The sequence below is a fragment of the Panthera tigris genome, chromosome E2 (genome assembly GCF_018350195.1).
Source record: "Panthera tigris isolate Pti1 chromosome E2, P.tigris_Pti1_mat1.1, whole genome shotgun sequence".
NCBI classification, from domain to species: Eukaryota; Metazoa; Chordata; class Mammalia; order Carnivora; family Felidae; genus Panthera; species Panthera tigris.
In genome coordinates this window covers 14,013,602-14,033,714 of record NC_056674.1, presented here as the reverse complement: position 1 = coordinate 14,033,714, position 20,113 = coordinate 14,013,602, and the positions used below count along the sequence as shown (strand labels likewise).

At 54.5% G+C, this 20,113-nt stretch overlaps 2 protein-coding genes across 2 annotated transcripts; both read right to left on the bottom strand.

Annotated features, from left to right (window-relative positions):
* Positions 1 to 33: 33 nt before the first annotated feature.
* On the bottom strand, positions 34 to 2,996 carry LOC102959689 (cytochrome P450 2F2-like). Its single transcript, XM_015539850.2, is given in 10 exon segments — positions 34 to 205; positions 207 to 276; positions 374 to 512; positions 719 to 819; positions 822 to 913; positions 969 to 1,108; positions 1,195 to 1,371; positions 1,748 to 1,908; positions 2,146 to 2,295; positions 2,726 to 2,996. Coding segments are annotated over 10 exon segments (1,389 nt in total). The 3' UTR covers positions 34 to 117.
* A 3,834-nt stretch (positions 2,997 to 6,830) lies between these two features.
* On the bottom strand, positions 6,831 to 18,744 carry LOC102960181 (cytochrome P450 2F5). The gene is made up of 10 exons (XM_042969807.1): positions 18,631 to 18,744; positions 17,216 to 17,407; positions 16,949 to 17,111; positions 14,104 to 14,253; positions 11,626 to 11,786; positions 11,112 to 11,288; positions 10,560 to 10,701; positions 9,536 to 9,723; positions 8,802 to 8,943; positions 6,831 to 7,294 (listed from the first exon to the last, which is right to left on the bottom strand). The coding sequence occupies exons 2-10, from the start codon at positions 17,405 to 17,407 to the stop codon at positions 7,113 to 7,115; spliced, it is 1,497 nt and encodes a 498-aa protein (XP_042825741.1). The 5' UTR covers positions 18,631 to 18,744; the 3' UTR covers positions 6,831 to 7,112.
* Between the last annotated feature and the right edge of the window lie 1,369 nt (positions 18,745 to 20,113).

Below are 20,113 nucleotides of genomic sequence, written 5' to 3'. Positions count from 1 at the left end.
TCTCCCTCTCCCTCTTAATGGTAAGGAGACCTGTCCATTTGCAATTCAGGGCCTTTATTGACCAAGGCAGGTAAGGAGGTCTGAGAGCCAGTGAGCAGAGGGCAGCTGAGCCTGGCCTCAGCGGGCCACCAGGCGGAGCTGGAAGGCTGGGGGAATATTGCCCAGGCCGGCGTACTGCGGGGTGAGGTCGATGCTGGTGGGGCTCCTGCAGGATGGTGGTGAGGAAGAGGAAGGTCTCGGACCGGGCCAGGCCTGCACCCAGACACATTCGCTTGCCTGAGCACACAGGGACGCAGGGTGGGAACCATGTAGCTGCTGGGGGCGGGGCGGGGGGGGGTTGCCCAGGCTTGTCCCCTCCCTTCCTGGCCCATACCTGGGGCAGAGGGCATGAAGGCATCTCTGCTCTGGAACTCGCCCTTGTCCAGGAAGTTGGTGGGGTTGAAGCAGTCTGGGTCCTTGAATGGGGTGGGGTCCTGGTGTGAAGACACCAGGAGAGGAATCACAAAGGTGCCCTGGGGGATGCATAAGGATTACCCTGTGGACTTGATTAGCCATGGCCTTTTATTCATCCAAGACCCCTTGTAAAAGCCACTGGGAAGGTGGACCTTCTTTTCTGTTCCCAGGACTTTGTAACTCAGCATCGGACAGGCTCAGGTCTGATGCTTTAGGTTCTAGGAGCTCTGGGGCCCTGCACAGAATCCCCTTGCTCGGTGGGTACCTTGGGCAAAAAGTAGCCACGCAGGTGGGTGTCCCGGGTGAGGGCGCGTGGCAGCCCCAGCGGCAGCACGCTGATGAAGTGCTGGATCTCGTGCAGCACGCGTTGGTGCAGGGCAGGCGCTTGCGGTCCTCCAGCCTCGGGGTGCGTGTCCGACCTACCACTGCACTTTGGCAGAGGGCGTGATCTGCGTGTGTCCTGACCCCCAGCCACCCCCAAACCCTAGCCCCTCATCCCAGGCTTTCCAGCTCACAGACCTGCCACCTCAGGGTACTTAAGCAGAATAAGGAGCCCGTAACGCAGAGTGGTGCTTGTGGTCTCAGTGCCGCCAAAGAAAAGGTGTGTGGTCATCACCAACATCTCCTGGAAATGGCTTTCTGGGTCTTTCTGTTCCTGCGTACAGAGATGGGCGGCTGCCATGTGCCTGGCACCTCTTGGTGGGCGGCATGGGTAGAATTTAGGGTAATAGGGGCCTGCACCTTCTCCATCTGATCGAGGAAGCAATCGATGAAATCGCGGGGCTCCCCTGGCTGCCGTGTCTGTTGGTGCTGCTGGATTTGCTCAGAGATGAAGACCTGAAGCTCCGTGAAGTTTTGAAAGATTCGGTGGTGTGGACCCGGGAGCCAGTCAAGGAGGGAGGGGAAAATATTGTACATCTGGGGGGACAAGATGGCAACTGGACCTTGAACAAGACCACTAGGTCCCCTGCAGGGGAAATTGCAACCAGGACTTTGCTTTTTTTTTTTTTTTTTTTTTTAAAGTAGGGCTTTAGTCCCAGCACAGAGTCCAACTCGGGGCTTGAGCTCATGACCCTGAGATCAAGACCTGAGCTGAGATCAAGAGTTGGACACTTAACAGACCGAGCCACCCAGGTGCCCTTGCACCAGGATTTTAATGTTTTTAGTTCTAGAACTCTTCCCTTCCAAGATTCCAAGACTCTCAATCTAATGATCCAATGTAGGCAAAGTGTATGTACTTGGGGCTTGGCACAGGTTTGACACGGGAGGAAGGGACTGGGGTGGGCCCTCTCACCTCACCCCATCTGGAACTCATGATGCGGAAGTTGTCATTGAAGAGGTCCAGGAGCCTCAGGAACTCTGGGTCCTCATAGCCATAGCGGTTCCCGAAGACCACCAAACAGATAACATTAGATACAGCATTATCTAGTAGCCGCCGGGGGTCAAACGGTGCTCCTGGGGGTGGAAACAGGACGGGGTCTTAACGCGGTGGCTTGGCTTACTGACTTTGTTCACTACAAATGTGCCGCACCTCCTTTTTAAGTAATCTCTACACTCAACGCGGTGCTGGAACATCCTGAGATCTAGAGTCCCACGCTCTACCAACTGAGCCAGTCAGGCGCCCCACCAACCCTTTCTTGATCATTAGCCACATCCACAAAAGGTCCCTTTCCTTTCCCGACCAGGCCGCACCAATGGTGGCTTGAAATTCGCCAAGCAGACAATCCGCCTCCTCCAAGATGCGCTCCTCTATGGTCCGCGCTCCCAGCCGGAACTCCTTCAGTGCTCCCAGTGCCAAATTTCGCAGCGTCAGCCAGCGCCGCCGGTTAGAAAACACGATGCCTGGGGGTGGAGCAGAGAAGGGGACGACCCGGGGAGTTGGCCACGCCCGTCCTGGAAGCGTCCGGTCTTGGAGCCCGCCTCCTCGCCACCCTTCACTCTGCTGCTTTCCAGACCTTTTTGCTGCAAACCCAGCCTTCTCGGTCCTATCCGCACATTGGCCTCACCTCTACTGGTCTCGATCCCTTACGAGCGCCTGATCTCTTTGGCTTTGACTCTTAGGCTCTTCTCTTCTATTGGCTGCACGAGGAACCGGCACCACCCCCCGCCCCCGCTCCTATTTGGTCCCTTTTAGCTCCGCCCCACCTTCCTGCTGTTTGCCTTCATTGGCCTTTATTCTTATTAGGCACCGCCCCATTGCCCCGGTCCAACCCTTTAAATCGCTCGAACTGGGTGGTCTAGGCCAGCACTTCCGCCGCCGCCGGGGACTCACCGTTTCCGCGAGTGAAGCGTTCGAGCACAGCCGTGGCCCCACGGCCAGAGAAGGCATCCGCCTGCAGCGCTAATGCGTCCCGCAGCGCTGAGTAGCCGCAGAGAACCACTGCAGGGCGCCGGCCCAGCCGCACTGTGAACACCGGGCCCCAGCGGCCAGAAAGCTGCGCAGAGCTGGTGCTCAGCGGGTCCCGGTCGGGACTCTTGACCGCTTCCTCCACCCCAGAGCCCCGCCCCCATCTCTCTCTAACTTCAGACCCTGGAGTCCCCATTTCAGCCCCTCGTTCCTGGCCGAGGCGCTCAGATCCCCACCTCCTCCTTCATCCACAGGAGTCCAGGACCCCAGCTCCCTCTTCCCTCGAGATCTGGAAGACGAGGTCCCAAGCCCTCTGCACCCTCAGAACCAGGCGTCTGAGCCCTCGGTACTCTCTTCCCCACCCTGAACCAGGAGAGCGGACCTCTCTGCACCCCTTCCCCCCGGATCCCCTATCTGACGTCCCACCTTAGGCTGTTAACTCCCTCAGGACCCAGAAACCGGGGCGGGTAGAGGGAGGCAGGGAGCGGGCGGTACCGGGAGCTCAGGCCCACTGTCCCCCTCCTCCTTCAAACTGATGCCGGGGCTCCCAGCTTCCACCCCTAGTCTCCTCCTTTCCTGGAACCCAGGACTCCAGGCCCCTCAACCTTCCTCAGGACTCATGGGGTCAGAGCCCTCAGCTGTCTTCATTCAGAGAACCAGGTGTGTTCCAGCCCCCAGTCCCACCTCCACGAGTCCAGAATCCTTCCCCCCATCCCCACCCACTCTCGGGGTTACCTCCATGAGAGTATGGTCCAGCCGTCCAGACTCCAGCTGCAGCAAGTTCCCCAGCAGTGGGAGCGGCCTGGGCCCAGGGGGTAGGACCCCGCCGAGGCTGAGGGCCCTGTGCACCCCAACCCCGCCTGGCTAGCGCCAGCAGCAGTAACAGCGCTGTGACACCCGTGGACATCATGCTCTGTGTCCTCCATGCCTGCCCCCCTTTGCCTTTATGTGATTCCCTTTGGGTCTTGGGTGGAGGAGGGGCGCATACCGGGAGTGGGAAAGGTGGGCGTCTCCAGACCACTCATTCTGCAGATTCCCCATCCAAGGTTTCCACCCAGCCCCCCAGCTCTAGCTCTCTGTTGTGCCAGGCCCAGCGTGCCCTATTTGGCGACTTCCATGTCAATGCACCTGTTTGCATCTTTCACATCAATACACCTGGCCAACAGGTGCACCCTACTGAGCCTTTGGGTCCTTCGGGTCCATCTTACTTGGCCTGTAGATGTGCATTTCTGAAGGCCCTGGCCACCTTTGGGCCCGAGACCCCCTGAATGCTGTACTCTATACTTCTGATTCCTAAATACGTTCTTGACTCCTAAAAACACCCCTGGTGACATACCCTTTAGCCTGGCACTCCTGTGCCCTGTGCTTGTGATTGCTAGGGACTCGCACCTGAGCCCTTGTCACTTCCATTCCCTTGCTCTTGGAACCTGGTATTCTGTACCTATCTACCAGATGCTCCCTCAAATCCCCTAGCCTCCTGGCACACATCAGCCTGGCACTTCTGTGCCTAGCCTTATGGCTCTTGGGTGCCTTCCCATATGCTGACCGCCTTGTGCCTTACCCTGAACCCCTCACCACCTCTGTTCCCAATGCTCTAGTTCCCAGATGTCCCTGAATGTCCTATGCCCATGCTGCTGCACCCCATGTCTCCAGTTTCCCATGAGTCTCGCTGGGCACCCCCACCTGAGGCCAGGTCTTGATGGCCACGCCTGGGGGTGTGGGCCGGAGGGCACAAGGTGCCCAGGGGTAGGGTTGGGGTTGGGGCTGAGTCAGAGTTCAAAACACTGTTCAGGAATGAGGCCCACCCTCCCACCAGCACCTGCCTCACCTGGCCGTGCCTCACCAGATCTAGCCTTCTGACAGGTGTCTGGCACAGGGCCCAGAGGTGGGGAGAGGGTGGGGGCCGTGCACCGTCTGGAACTGGGCTTGTTTCCAGGAATGTCTCTCAGTATCTCTGTCTCTCTCTTTGTGTCATCTCTCACTCTCAATTTCTGTTTCTTTGTTCATCTCTCTCTCTTTCTGTTTTACTCTCAGTACCTGCTTCTGTTCATATCTGTATCCCTCCCAGTTTATCTTACCCTTAATCTCCCTCTTCCCTGTCTCCCTGCCTCTATCTCTGCCATGGATCTCCTTCCCTGTCAGCCTTTCTGTCCAGGAACCCAATGACTGGCAAGGAGTGTGGGCAGGCCCCCTGCCCCCCGCCACCCCCCCCACCCCATTACAGGGGCTGACTCCAGAGACAGCAGGGGTGCTGCGGGGTGTGCCCTCCCCTGACCTGGCCCCATCCCACTGTGTCAGGCTTTCAGATGAACTGCTTTCTCTGGGTCTCTTCAAGAGCTGGCATTTGTTGTTCACTTCTGTATCCCCAGCACTGAAATACACAGTGGGGGCTCAGTAAATGTTGAACCAATGCATGACTCTCTGTATCCTGAATTCTGTCTGTTTCTATCTCTAACTTAGACTCTATTTTTTTCAGTTTCTGTCCTGCTGAATCCTTGTGACTGTCTCTCTTCTTGTGTCTCTGTCTCATCTTGTGTGTGTGTGTGTGTGTGTGTGTGTGTGTGTGTGTGTGTGTGTGTTTATTTTGAGAGAGAGAGAGAGAGCGAGCATGAGTAGGGGAGGGGCAGAGAGAGGGAGAGAGAGAATCCCAAGCAGGCTCTGCGCTGTCAGTGCAGAACCTGGCTCAGGGTACGATCTCATGAACCTCAAGACATGCCCTGAGCCAAAGTCGGATGCTTCACTGCCTCAGCCACCCAGGTGCCCCTCTATCTCTGTTTTAGCATCTCCTGTCTTCCTTGTCTCTGAGCATCTGTCCACTGTCTCTCTGTCTCACTCCTGGTCTTTGGTTTTCATGATCTCTCCCATCTGTCTCTGCATCTCTTGGTCTCTCCTGTCTCTCTCCAACTCTTTTTCAGTATTTCCATGTGTTTCTTTTTGCTGTTGTCTCCCCATCTTTCTTTCTCAGGACCTCTGAGTCTCTCCCTCTCTCTCTCCACCTCTGCGTCCCTGCCTGGGCCCTTGGGGCAGACTCTCGTTGGCCTGTGGTGGGAACAGCATGGGGATTAAGGAGCCGACGCCTATGGGTGTGGGGACCGCCTATAAGTCTCAGCAGAGTGTGTTGTGTCCTAGCTTCTGGATGGCCTTGGGGAGGCCCCATTTAGGGTATGGTCACCTAAGCCACCTCCACCCATGGCTGGGGGGCCACCGCCCCTCTGACTCTGGCTCCTTGGAGCTTAAGATGCCTGCCTACTCATTGAGAAAAGCTTCTGTCAGCAGGATGTCAGGCTAACAAGCCCAGTCTCAGGTTGGGAGGCCCCATGCCTGGGACTGCTAGCCCTACCCCAAAAGGATACATTGCAAGACAAGGGAATAGTCTTTCAGGCTTCCTGATGCCTCCCTTCCCCCCTTCATTGCCCTTCTTCTCTGGCTTTCTCTGGCCATTTCTGTTTCTTTCTTTGTCTCTCTCTCTCCTGTCTCCCCATTTCTCCGTCCCTGTACCCCTCTGCATTGCTCTGTGTCTCTGACTTGTGAGGTGGAGGGGACCAGCGTTGGAGTCTGCATCCTGATCCCAGCTCTGTCGCCCTCCGGCCGTGTGATCTTGGCCAAGGCATTTCATCTCTCTGTCTCTAAAAGTGTAACATGCTGCTTTGCCTCATAGGGAGATTTAAACGGGGCCTTAGAGTGCATTGGAAGCACTGTGTAAGTTTGAGTAATTGTTATTTCTCAGTCTCTGTGTGTCTATCGCTCAGTCTCTCATGTTCTCCCTGCTTCTATCTCCATCTTTGTACCGCATCTCTGGGCCGACCGCATCCTTATGTCTCTAGACTGCTGTCTTTTTCTCTGCCTGGGTTTCTCTGCCTCTCTGTCGTCAGGCCTCACAGCCCTTACCCTGGGAAACAATTTCTCCCAGTTTTTAGCCACTCTAAGGGTGACGGTAGAACCGGTCAGTTTGGTGTCTCCTTTCTCTGCAGCCAGACATTCCTTCCCCCCATCCTGGGGGACCGTCTCTATAATTCAGCCAAGGCAGTTGGAATCTTTTACAATTTACTAGAAAATGATTCAAACGGCCCCCAAGAGGGCGCGCAATAGGAACGAGGCAAGCACTTCCCCTTCCCTTTGCGCTTCTCTGCTTCTGGGGGGCGCCGACCAGGTCGAGATGGGGGGGCGGACGGACCGGTAGGCGGCAGGCTCAGGTGCGGGGAAGCGAGTGTGACAGCGAGAGGGATCACGGGCACAGTGGAACGAGAAGAGGACGGCGCCAGCCCCACGGCGGGCCTCCCGGCTCCGTGGCGGATCTGGAAGGGCCGCGGCGTCAGCGCGCGCGCAGGCACACCTGGAAAGGCCGCGGTAAGTTGCCGAGCCCGGAGCTGAGCGGCGTCAGGTCGATGTCCTCGGGCGCCCCCAGCGGCTGCAGCGAGAAGTTCTGCAGGATGGCGGTGAGGTAGAGGAAGAGCTCCATGCGCGCCAGCGACTCGCCCAGGCACACTCGGCGACCTGCGGGGGGTGGGGAGGTGGCCCAGGAGCGGTGAGATGAGACAGGGTGAGGGGCTCCGGTCCCAAATTCTCGGAGAAAAACATGAAGCTAATGGTTGGAGACGTCACAGACCCACCCATCTAAAGATCTGTAAAGGCGCTTTAAATCCGGGACCAACAAGGATCTGGCCGACGATACAAGGGCGAGTTCACGGGTTCCAATCCCGACTCTGCAGTTACGAGTTCTGTGATCTTGGGCAAGCCAGTTTCTGGGTATGTAGAATGGGGATGATAAAAAGTGAAATGAGGGGCGCCTGGGTGGCTCCGTCGGTTGAGCGGCCGACTTCGGCTCAGGTCACGATCTCGCGGTCCGTGAGTTCGAGCCCCGCGTCGGGCTCTGTGCTGTCAGCTCAGAGCCTGGAGCCTGTTTCGGATTCTGTGTCTCCCCCTCTCTCTGCCCCTCCCCTGTTCATGCTCTGTCTCTCTCTGTCTCAAAAATAAATAAAGGTTAAAAAAAAAGTGAAATGAAATAAAATGGGGATGACAATAGTACCTCAGAGTGTTGTGAATGGTAAATTCAGGTAAATGAGAATATGATGCCATGTAGGTCATTGCGTGTCATAGGTTACTCTAGGCAGTATACTGATGTTAAGTTAACCCTCATAATAATTCCAAGAGGTGGGCCTTATCAATCTCCACTTTATAGACGTGGAAGTTGAGGCACAGAGAGGTGAAGTAACATATTCCAGGCCGTTATAGCTGGGGGATGACTGAGCTGGGGGTCTGGCTGTAAAACCTAACTCTTAGCCACCACTCTAATAGGTCTTCTTAAAAGTTTTGCCTGGCACACAGTAGACAACATGGTAAGTGGCTTATTATTATTCCTCCTTCCTCCTTCCTCCTTTTTATTTCTGCTACTGGGTTGAACAGGAAAGATATTTTTTCAGCAGGATGAAGACCAACGCCAAGGAAAACTAGAACTGCTCACCTGCGCCACCCAGTGGCTGACGGTGACCCCCCCCCCCCAAGTTGAATTAATATCCTGCCTCCCCGCCTCCCTCCGCAAGGATTTTAGTCATTATCTGCCTATAGGAACAGAGTTCGGAGTGAGAACATCCGAAGCTGAGGATGCGGTGGGATGAAGAAGTGAGAGGGTTTGAGAGTGGAATTAGGACTGAAGAAAAAAAAAAAAGGTGTGTGGGGGGGGCGGTGGGGGGAGGGGGGCGGTGCGTCTGGGTGGCTGAGTCCGTGAAGCATCCGGCTCTTAATTTCGGCTCAGATCATGATCTGGGGGTTGGTGAGACTGAGCCCCAAGTCTGGCTCTGCGCTGGCAGAGGGGAGCCTGCTTAGGATTCTCTCTCACTTTCACTCCTTGCCCTTTCCCTGCTCGTGCCCTGTCTCTCTCTCTCTCTCTCAAAAAAATAAATAAATAAATAAAAATAAAAAAATAAAAAAAAAAAAGGACTGAGGAATGTAGGTAGGAATATGGGGCCCCAAAGACCCTGACTCTTGCCCCTGTGGTTCTCACCGGCTGAGAAGGGCATGAAGGCAGGGCTCTTCTTGAAGGACTGATTGGCATCCAGAAAATGCTCAGGGTTGAATTCCTGGGGCGTCAGGAACTGGCTGGGGTCATAGTGGACTGTATTAAGGAGGGTGATGACATCCGTGCCCTGTGTGAGTAGGGAGGCAGAATCAGTGGGGTAGAAAGTCTGGGAGATTCTCAAGCTAAAACTTCCATTTGACCGGGCTGGAGGTCCCAGGGACTTGAGAAGGCGATGTGAAGCATAGGACTCCATCAGGGATTCAGGAAATGTGTGTCACTGTCTGGGGTCCCAAGCGGGTGCTGGAAGCTGTGTGCACAGGGGTGGGGGATACCTCCCCTTGTCAGAGCAGGTTTGGGGTTTCTGGGAAGAGGGAGAAGTCTCAGGACAGTGCTTAGGCACAGGGGACCCCCAGGATGAAGTCTTAGAGCCTGGGGATGCTGGAGAGGGGTTAGGGAACCTGTCATGGGGAAGAGATCTGGAGTTCAGGGTCAGGATCCAGTCCATTACAGTACCGAATAGGGTCTTGGGAAAGGGGCTGAGGCTCTGGATTGAAGAGCCTCAGATGTCTGTTGCTGGGGCTTGGGATGCCAGTCGCTAAGGCCCAGGGTACTGATTGCTAGGGCCTGGGATCCTCCTTGCTAGAGTCCCGGAAGCCATTAGCAAATCTGGGATGCCTCTTCTAGTGTGCCAGCTGTCCATTGCCAGGTGCCCAGCACACCTGGGGTATCTGGAAGCCGCGAAAGGCTGTGTCCCGGGTGACGCGGTGCGGTAAGTTCATGGGGATGACGTCTGCGAAGCGCTGCACCTCGTGGATCACCGCATCTGTATAAGGCATGGCCGCTCGGTCCTCCAGCGCCGGCAGCCGCGCCCGTCCCACAACGCTGTCGATCTCCTCCTGTACGCGGGCTGCAGGTGGAGAGGGGAGCCTAGTCGGGGGTACCAGGGGCTCGACTGGGCTGGGGAGAGGGGTATGCTTGTGTGGGCGGGGTCCAGCCCCTGCTTCCCAGTAGGAGGGCCGCTGCAGAGGTCCCTGTGGGGGTCAGCGGGGGCCACGGAGGGAAGGGTTGGTTTGAGAGTTGTAGGTGAGGACGAAAATTTGGCGCAAGGGCTCCTAGGGGCGGGGTTGGGCGGGAGGGGCTTAGGGGCTGCCTGGAGTCCAGGTCCCGGATGGGAGGACATAGCCCGCTGGGGGGTGGGTCGAGTGGGTGGGCTGTGCGTAAGCTCCGAGAGATCCCGGATGCCGCAGGCGGCGTGGACCCTAATAGACTCTGTGCCGGAGGCCAGGGTTCCGGGATCCGCCCAGAGGCGGGGTTTGGGCGAGATGGGGTCGCAGACCGTGCTGTGCCTGCAGGTGGTCAGACTTTGTGGGTCAGACTGATGGTTCCTGGCTGGCCCTGCGGCTGAGGCTCAGGGCCAGGCTCTAGGCGGACTGGGAGATCCCTGCTCCGAGGCCGGACGCGTGCTGGGTGGTCAGGGTCAGAGGTGGGCCGCAAAGCAGGACCATGAGGGCGGGGTCCGGGGTCCGGGGTCCAGCAAGCTGTGTGGACCGCGGGAACCGTGTGGGTGGGCTGGGCCTCCGTGTGGGTTTGTGGGTTTGGCTGTGGGTCCCGGGCGTAAGCCGGAGGATTGGGCTGTCTGGCATGCTGGGCGGGGCTTCGAGGCGAGCGAGCTGAGGCCCGTGGGGCACGCGTGCGGAGCGGGTGTGGCCCTTGGCGCTGTGGGCAGGCTTGGCGCGCGCGCACCTTGCACTTTTGGGTACTTCATGAGCACAAGGAAGGCGTGGCGCAGCGTGGTGCCCACGGTCTCGGTGCCCCCAAAGAGCAGGTTATGTGTGGTCATCAGCAGGGTATCCATGTGGAAGTGGCTGTGCGGGTCTTGCTTCTCCTGCGGAGGTTGAGGGGCGGGGATATGAGCCTGGGCCAGGAGATCCCGCCCGGACACTGACCACAGGCTCAGCTCTGCACAACTCCTGTTGGGTGTCAGCTCAGTCCCTCCTATGTTTAACTTTCTTTCGGTCGGGGAAGCTGGGGAGTGCGTAAGGGCTGGCTAGAGAAAATCTCAGCCGCAGGGCCCACAATTAACAGAGACTTAGGGACTTCTTAATGAGCTGTTAATCGGGGCGGGCCGTGGCCCCGAGTGGCTCTGGGCTCCCGCCCGAGCAGAGCCGGGAGTTCTAACTGCACTTCCCGGGAGGCAGGGAGATCATTCTCAAACCCGCTCAACCCGGGATCCTCGTTGGCTTGAGGCTGGGGCAGCAGGTCAGATCAGGGATGAGACTTCCAGGCCGGGCTTACTTGTGCCATCTTGCTGAGGAAGCAATCGATGAAGTCGCGGGGAGAGCTGGGGTCGAGGGAGTCCTGATGGTCGCGGACGCTGCGGGCGATGAGGTCCTTCATGCGCCCGAAGTTCCGGAAAAGGCGTCGGTGCGGCCCAGGTAACCAGTCCAGGACGCTTGGAAAGACGTTGTACAACTGGGGATGGGGGGAGGGTCGGAGGGGTTTGGAGGATCAGGCAGTGTGTGGGGGGCAGAGGCCGGTGAGGTCAGGGCGGAGCAGGTAGGCACGGGGCGGGCGGAGTCTTGAGGGTCAGCTAGGTTCTGGAGAGGCCGAGGTGGAGCGGGGACTCTGTGGCAACTTGGTGGAGAGAGTGACCTTAGGCTAGGCGGGGCGGGGCCAGACGGGAAAGGGCGGGGCCAGACGGGAAAGGGCGGGGCCAGACAGGGTCAAGCCACCCTTTCCCCGCCAGTCGTTTCCCCTACGTCCCAGGACGAACCCCAACCCTGTACCCCCTCCAACTAGGCCTCCTGACCTCTCCCCAGGGGGTGCTCATGATTTGGAAGTTGTCATTGATGAGGCGGATAATGGTGAGCAGACGTTCATCGTCGTAGTCAAAGCGGCTGCCGAAGATCACAGAGCAGATGATGTTCGACACCGAGCGGCTGAGCACGAACGTGGGGTCGAAGGGCTTGCCTGAGGGTCAGGGGCAGAATGAGTCAAGGGGCACATTGTGCAACATACCGGATTCCTGAATGGCAGTGCAACGAGGCAAGGTCACTTGGAGCACAAAACAAGTGCTCGTTGGCCACCCAGCATGCGTCATAAACAACCGCAAGAGTACCTGACAACGCAGAACCCACAACGCCCTGCGGCACATCCACACCACCACCAAGCAACGGAACAGGCTCCTCTCCGCCATCCGACCCGCAGCACGCACCACACAAGACAACACACGCAGTAAACAACACAACACAATACTACATCAGTGCCTGACAACACTACAGCCTCAGCCAGCAGTGACACAGCGACAAAACCCCTAACACCCAGTGGTCTGACCACTGAAGGGATCACAGAAAATAGCCCATTAACCATGCCACACAGCACGGCCCAGAAAGCTGAGTCTGGAGTTAGATAGATACAGTTTGGACTTGGCCTTGGCTTCTTAATCTCTGTGTGACCTGGATAAACTGACTTCCCTTCTCTGAACCTCAGCTTTCTCGTCTGTAAAATGGGCTTGGTGACAGTCTTCTCCTCATGGGGCTGGTGGAAGGAGTTGGAAGTGTGGCTGGGTAAGGGCCTGGCCCATCCTGAGCCTGTATAAGCCAGGGTGCTGTGGTAGGCTGAATAATGCCCCCCCTCCCCAAATGTCCATGTCCTAATCTCTAAGAGCCTGTGAACCTGTGATTAAATTAAGGAATTTGAGATGGGGAGATTATTGTCCGGCTTATCCAAGTGGATCTAATGTAATTACAATGGAGGCGGAAGGGTCTGAGTAAGAAAAGGTGATGTGATGATGGAGAGGGAGAGTGAGGGAGGAGGGAGAGAGAGAGAGATAGAAATACAGATATTGGGAGATGCTGTGTTGCTGGCTTTGAAGAAGAGGGGAAGGGACCACGAGGTCAGGAACGTGGGTGGCCTCTCTAGAGGCTGGAAAAGGCAAGGAAATGGATTTTCCCCTAGAGTTTCCAGGAGTCAGCTCTGCCCACCCGTTTTAGTTTTAGACTTTGGATTCCAGAACTGTAAGAGAATAAATGTGTGCTGCTTTAAGTCACTAAGTTTGCGGCTTTTTTTTTTTTTTAATAGCAGCTACAGGAAACTAACTCAGGCAGTTATTCCTTTACTTACATCCCATCATTCCAACCCTGCAGCATCATTTTTTTTTTTTTTTTCCCTGTCAAAAGCCAGCAAGATTTGGAGATCAGGGTAGAGGACTGTCTGCCTCTCTGTGTTTTAGTTTCTTCTCCTGTAAAATGGGGTTTAAAATAGGACTCCTGCTTAGGTTTGGGTGATTGTTCAAGGAGGTAATATACACGAAATTCTTGGAACAGTGCTGGCCCATGGTAGGCACCATGTAAGTGTCTTTATTTTTAACTTTTTTTTTTTTTTTTTTCATGGGTGGGCAGTTTTGAGCTGGGTTTTACACCCCAGCTCTGCCACTTCCTGGGCACATGACTTAACCTTTCTGGGCCTGAGGTTTGTCACTTGTAATAGCTTCCTAAGGTTTCAGGGGACGTGGGATGTGTTCATATGTGTGAAGAGCTTAGTACAGTCCCTGGTCTCAGGAAGTACTCAGTAAATGGGCATTCATGTGCAAAGTGTGGACCTTGGTGTCGGCAAGAACCGGGTTTAAACCTTTGCTTCTCCACTGACTAGCTTGATCATTTCAAGACAGTTGGTTGATCTCTATGCCTCTGTTTCCTCATCTGCAAAATGGATCGTTCTGAGGCTCCAGGGGCTTATGCACGAAAGTGTGCTTAACACAGGGCCCCCATAAGTGGTGTGGTGTCAAGAGTATCATCATCATGGGGCGCCTGGGGGGCTCAGTCGGTTGGGCGTCCGACTTTAGCTCAGGTCATGATTTCTCAGTTTGTGAGTTCGAGCCCTGTGTCGGGCTCTGTGCTGACAGCTCAGAGCCTGGAGCCTGCTGTGGATTATGTGTCTCTTTCTCTCTCTGTCCCACCCCTGCTTGCGCTCTGTCTCTCTCAAAAATGAATAAATGTTAAAAAAAAAAGTATCATCATCATCACCATCCACCACAATGATACACACTGCGTTCAGAATACCACGCAGGGACAGCGCAACGGAACAACCACTACATAAACCGTCTTGCTGCCGTACCTCAAAGAACATAGCACCTGGAGCTGACCCACCTCCAGGGGGCACCACTCTGACCGTGGGCCGAGTGAGGAGCCTGAAGCAGTTTTAAGTTCACGCCCACACTCTCTGGCAGTCCTGACGACTAAGGAAGATGGATGTGAGTTAGGCGTATCAACTGCGTTCGAGGACCAACCTTCAGTTTTCCGTAGCTCCGCCAGCAGGAAGCGGCCTTCCTCCAGGATCCGCTCCTCGATGCTCTTCTTCCCCATCCCGAAGTTCCGCAGAATCTGGATGGAGAACCTCCTCAGGGCCTTCCACCGGTCCCCATTGGAGAAGGCGAGGCCTGGCGAGAAGGGGAGGGGCCAGCTCTACTGATGGCTTATTTCCAAGACCGCCGCCACCTGAGTCCCCTTTCCCGGTGTCTTCTGGGGGAGAGACTCAGAGTGTGGAATCTACCCCTTCCCAGGAAGCCCTTCCTAACCCTCCAGGCCAGGTCAGGTGCCTTCTCTGAGCTTCCCTAGGGCCATGGGCTTCCTCGCCATAGTCCTGATCTCTCTGTTTCCCTCATCACAGACCTGATCACTCTGGACCATCACTGTCTGGCCATGGGGCTATCTCCTTCTCTAAGCTGTGAAGATGGGGGGTGGAGGGGCTGTCTTGGTTACCACCTTGTCCCTAGCATTGTCCAGCGCGGGCCTTACCACACGGGAGGTGCTGGTGATTGCTTATTAATTAATGAAAGCACAAACGAGGGAGAAAAGCAAGAGAGATAAACATTAGGACCTCGTCTAGGAACCTTCTTTCCCTGGACTCGGGGTCTTTGCACAGGCTAGTCCTTCCAGAACACTCTTCAACATCTGCCTGCTCCTGAATGGTGGTCCTCATCTTTTAGGTCTCAGCTTAGAGGTCCCTTCCTCCGCGATGCCCTTGCTGACCCTCCCTTGGCTGGCTCAGGCACTTGCCGCTGGTCTCCTACAGCTCCCCATTCCAGCCCTGACTACACTAGGTGGTCATAATTTAATGATGGGGCTACAATAGGATAAGGTCTCCCGATGTGTTTGTCTCTGGTTTCCCTGGAGCAAGCAGAGAACTAGAAGCTAAAGAAGAAAAAAACGACGCTGATTGCCTTGCACCGTCTGCCTTATCTCATTGACTTGGAACAAACAGCTTTCTCATCCCAGCCAACTCAGGGTCAGAGAGAGGAAGCCACTTGTCCAAAGGCACACACCCAGGAAGGAGCAGAACCCTGTTGTTATCCTTTGTACTATGTAAGGAAGAACTAGTAACAGATAAAGTATGTATCCAGATGGTTTCTGTGTGGCAAGTAGAAAGAAACCGCTACTGTCTCCACTTCCTTGCACCTGGTGCACCTGGACGGGTGAGGTCATCAGACCAAGACCGGGAAGGGGACATGAAGGTGGAATGTGTACTCAGTGCACTGGATTTTTTGTTTGTTTGTTTTAAAGTTTATTTTGAGAGAGAGGGAGGGGGGGGAGAGAGAGAGAGAGAGAGAGAGAGAGAGAGAGAGAGAGAGAGAGAGAATCCCAAGCAGGCTCCATATGCCATCAGCACAGAGAGATCATGACCTGAGCTGAAATCAAGAGCTGGATGCTTAATCCACTGAGCCACCCAGGTGTCCTGTTCTTGCTTTCAACTAGAGCTCTTTGCTTCCAAATCCTGGAGCAGCTGGTATCCACCTAGTGAAGGGGACAGGAGGAGCCTCAGGGGTTCTTTAGGGGGAGAAGGATAGTTGAGGATGCAGATGTCCAGGATCCCCGTTTCAATCAGAGCAACTTTCTGCCAATCTTATCTCTTTCTCCCCCTCCCTTTCCCTTGTCATTTATTGGGCTTTGTCTTATGGCTTTCTCTGAATAAAAGATTTATGTTAAAAAAAAAAAAAAAGAAGAAAGAAAGAAACAGGGTGCCTGGGTGGCTCAGTCTGTTAAGCGTCCAGATTTGGTTCCAATCATGATCTCATGGTTCATGGCTTTGAACCCCGTGTTGGGCTCCGTGCTGATAGCTCGGAGCCTGGAGGCTGCTTTAGATTCTGTGTCTCCCTCTCCCTCTATCCCTCCCCTGCTCACACTCTGTCTCTTTCTCTCAAAAATAAACATTAAAAAAATTTTTAAGAAAAAAAAAAAAAAGGAAAGAAAACCCAGAAGACTAGGTGATTTCCAAACCTAAGGAGGACAGGGTATTGAGATACAAGAGGTTTGGAGTTGATGTGAGTTGTTGGCTGGGTGGGATGGACCTGGGTTTGGATTGGGATGGGATGACAATGGGGGAGGAGGGGGGATTATGGGGTTGATGATAAATTGAGGTTGCTGATGGGAATGGAGTTGTATAGAATGGAAAAGACTGGTAGATTGGGCTTGAGATTAGCTTGGGGCTGGGTGGATATGTGCTGGGGTTAGTTTTGGTGATGGCGGTTTGATTAGGGTTGAAAATGAAACTGGGAATGAGCAACTTCAATGGGTGATTGGGATAGAAGATAGGACTGGGGCTGGGGAGAAAAATAATGGTGGAGTTCAGTTTGATGGTCAGGATGGGGTTGATAACAGATTTTAATGTGGGGTTTGGGAGAGGGTTCATAATGGGAATGGAGGTTGGAGGGAGATGAAGTCAGTGTTGCAGGTAACCATGAAAGTTGAGGTTGGAATGGGGAACATGGAGGTAGGGTTGACGAGGACTGGGTTGAGGTGGACAATGTGGGCTGGGCCAGATAATTTGGCCACTTGACTGAGATGGAGATTTGATAATGTGGTTAGGCTAGAGATAGGGATTGGGATGAGAATGGGGTTGGAGTTGGACGCAGGTCGGGGACTGGTGTGGAAGTGCATTTCAAAATGGTGGTGGGATTTGGGGATGGGGAAGTGAGTCCACCTAGACTAGCACTGTCTGGCTCCATCCCAGCTGGTGTCATTGGTGAGATCAGTAGCCCTGAGTGTCACCAAAATTGGGAGGACAGTCCCCTACCCTTATCCCCTCCCTCAGTGTGGAGTGAGCTGGAGAGGGGAGAAGATGGGGAGCAGGCTTACCATTGCCCTTAGTGAAGTTGAGAAAGGTGGGGTAGTCGCCACGGCCACTAAAATCGTCCCCTTGGTCCACAAGGGCCTCCTTCACGGTTTGGTACCCGCTGAGGACCACTACGCGTCTGGGCCCCAGGTACACTGTGTACACCGAGCCATAGACCTTGCTCAGCTGAGGGTAGGAAAACAGATGTCATGGGAGGGGAGGGTCTGGGACCCTGGGACCGCCCCCCCCCCCCCGTTCCTCCCTTCTCACCCCACCCTAGGTCCTTGCACCTTGGTAAGAGAAGTCAGCATGTCTTGGGAGCGAAGCTGCAGCAGGTTTCCCAGGAGTGGGAGAGGCCTAGGGCCTGGGGGCAGCCGGCTCTTGCCCCTTGAATTGAGCATCAGGAACACACAGGTGAGAGCCAGGAGCAGGAGCAAGATGGCTGTGCTCATACTGTCTATGGTGAAAGCAGCCGCAGGCATCTGGGGAGCGAAGTGGGAGAGCATAGGACCCGCAGGGCCAGGGAGGGAGCAAGATCCCTTCACTCTGCAGCTCCTGGGACTTGCCTCCCCCACACCCTGGAAATGGGGGCAGAAGAAAAGAAGGAAGGAGGGGCACCTGGGTGTTTCGGCTGGTTAGACATTGGACTCTTGATTTCTGCTCAGGTCATGATCTCGTGGTTCCCTGAGTTTGAGCCCCACCTTGGGATCCTCTCTCTCCCTATCTCTCTGCCCCTCCCCTGCTTGGGCTATCTCTCTAAATAAATAAATAAATAAATAAATAAATAAATAAATAAATGTTAAAAAAAGAAAGAGAGAGAGAAGGGAGGAGGTAGAGAGGCAGGGAGAGGGAACAACCAAGGCCTGAGGGGACAGAAGTGAGGGGTGGGGACAGAGAAGGAAAGAAAGGGCATGGAGACCAGGAGAAAACAGAGGCAGAGGCAGTCAAAATGCAGAGAGACCGACAGCAAGAGACACAGCAACGGAACAGAGACCGATGGAGAGATGGAGACAGAGAGACAGAGATACACATGGAGATAATGAGGTATTTGGAAAAACCAAGTAAGATATCGGAATATCTATAGATGTCTCTCTGTCATCTGTCTGTCATCATCTGCCATCTATCATGAGACTGACTCTCACACAGAGAGTGATAAGAGATAGAGACACGCAAGGACAGAGACAGACAAATCAAGGCACAGAGCTAGAGAAAGACAGAAGAGAGGTGGACAGACAGACACACTTCCTGAGAGACTTAGAGATGGGCACTGAAAGGTAGAGAAAGGGCAAGAGAGAGACAGACACACACACACACACACACACACACACACACACACACAGAACATTAGACAGACACCTAGAAACAGAGGCCAAGACAGACTGAGACAGAGAAGGGGGCAGAATCAGATAGAAAAGAATCAGGGGTTCTGACCCCATGGGCTCAGGGCTCATTCCACAGATGCCACCTGCTGGGTAAAGAGCCAGTGATCAAGACCCAGTGCCCAGCCTACTGTGAGCTCTAAAACACTTGTCAAATGAACAAACAGAGCCAGAGAGAGCCCCAGAAACACAGGCCCAGAGACCCTGAGAACCCTCAAAAGAGGAAAAGGGAGATCCCGGCCAATCGTAGTGACAAGGAAATGAAGCCGATGACCCCACTCTTGAGAGCCACCCTCCTCCTCTGTGAACTGCACTTGGCCCTTTACCTGCTGAACTTCTAGGATGGCTGAGATATGATCTGCTCCAGGCGTGTGCCCTGTGGCTCTGTGGCCTGGGGAGAAGGGGGCTGCTCTTAAATCACCTCTGTCCACAACCCATGACCCATCCACACCCAGTTTTCCCAGTGACTTTTAATCCCTTTCACTTTTATACCTTACCTTGGGAGCGGCCTGGGCTTGCAGCCAGTTGGAGTGATGCCTTGGGTGGGTGCCATCCCTTGGGAACCCTCCACTGGCCTCTTTCGGGCTGACCTCAGCACCCATCCCTGTGGTCAGTAGTGGCCCTTTTCCCTGGAGTGGGGCAAAATCTCCATTTGTTTGCCATTCGGAGCCCTGAGTCTGGTTTTGGGTTTGACCCGGGGTTTTGGGGCTGGGCAAAATAAGCCAGGGGTGGGGGCAGGGTCTCTTTGGTGTTTTAGGCACTTGGTTCTATTCATCTGGGGTCAAGTTCATTTCTGCCTGTGACTGCAGGTGACCTCAGGCAAGTTCCTTTCTGTCCTGGGCTGGAGTTCTCCCATTCTCTGGAGCCTGTTCACAGCCCTCTGGCCATTCTCTGTCTCTTGTGGTTTGTCTCTGAGTTTCTGTATCTGTCTCACTTTGCTTCTGCCTCTGAATCTTTTTTGTCTCTCTTTATGTCTCTGTCTCTCTCGTTCTCTCATCCTCTGCATTTCTGAGTCTCTGTCTCTCATCTCTGTTCTGTCTCTAATTCTCCCCGTGCCTTTTCTCTTTCTCTCTGTCTCTCTCCCTGTACATCTTTCTCAGCCACCATCTCCTCCTGTCTCTGAGCATCTCTCTTTCTGTCTCTTTCTCTTTCTGTCTCTTTCTCTTTCTGTCCCTTTCTTTTTCTGTCTCACACCTCCATGAGTCAGATTGCAGTGGCAGGACTGAAGTAGGGGGAAGTTGGAGGAGGGTTTAGGGGGAGGGTTTGGGAGAAGGGTTTGGGAGAAGTGGAGGAGAAAGGACCTCAGATTTGGGTATTTTTTTGGTTTTGTTTAAAAAATTTTTAACATTTATTTATTTTTGAGAGAGACAGAGAAAGAGAGAGAGAGAGAGACAGAGAGAGAGAGAGACAGAGCATGAGCAGGGGAGGGGCAGAGAGAGAGAGAGAAGGAGACAGAGAATCTGAAGCAGGCTCCAGGCTCTGAGCTGTCAGCACAGAGCCAGATGCGGGGCTCAAACTCATGAACCGGGAGATCATGACCTGAGCCGAAGTCAGACACTTACCAACTGAGCCACCCAGGCACCCCTTGTTTTTTGTTTTTTGTTTTTTTCATTTTTAAAGATTTTATTTTTAAGTAATCTCTACACCCAATGTGGGGCTTGAACTCACGACCCTGAGATCAAGAGTTGCACACTCCACTGACCGAGCCAGCTAGGTGCTGCCAGATCTCAGATTTGAATGATTCCCCTGCTGCTTTCTGCCCACATAGTCTTCCCCCTGTTCTCCTCAGCCCCCACCAGCTATGTCTGC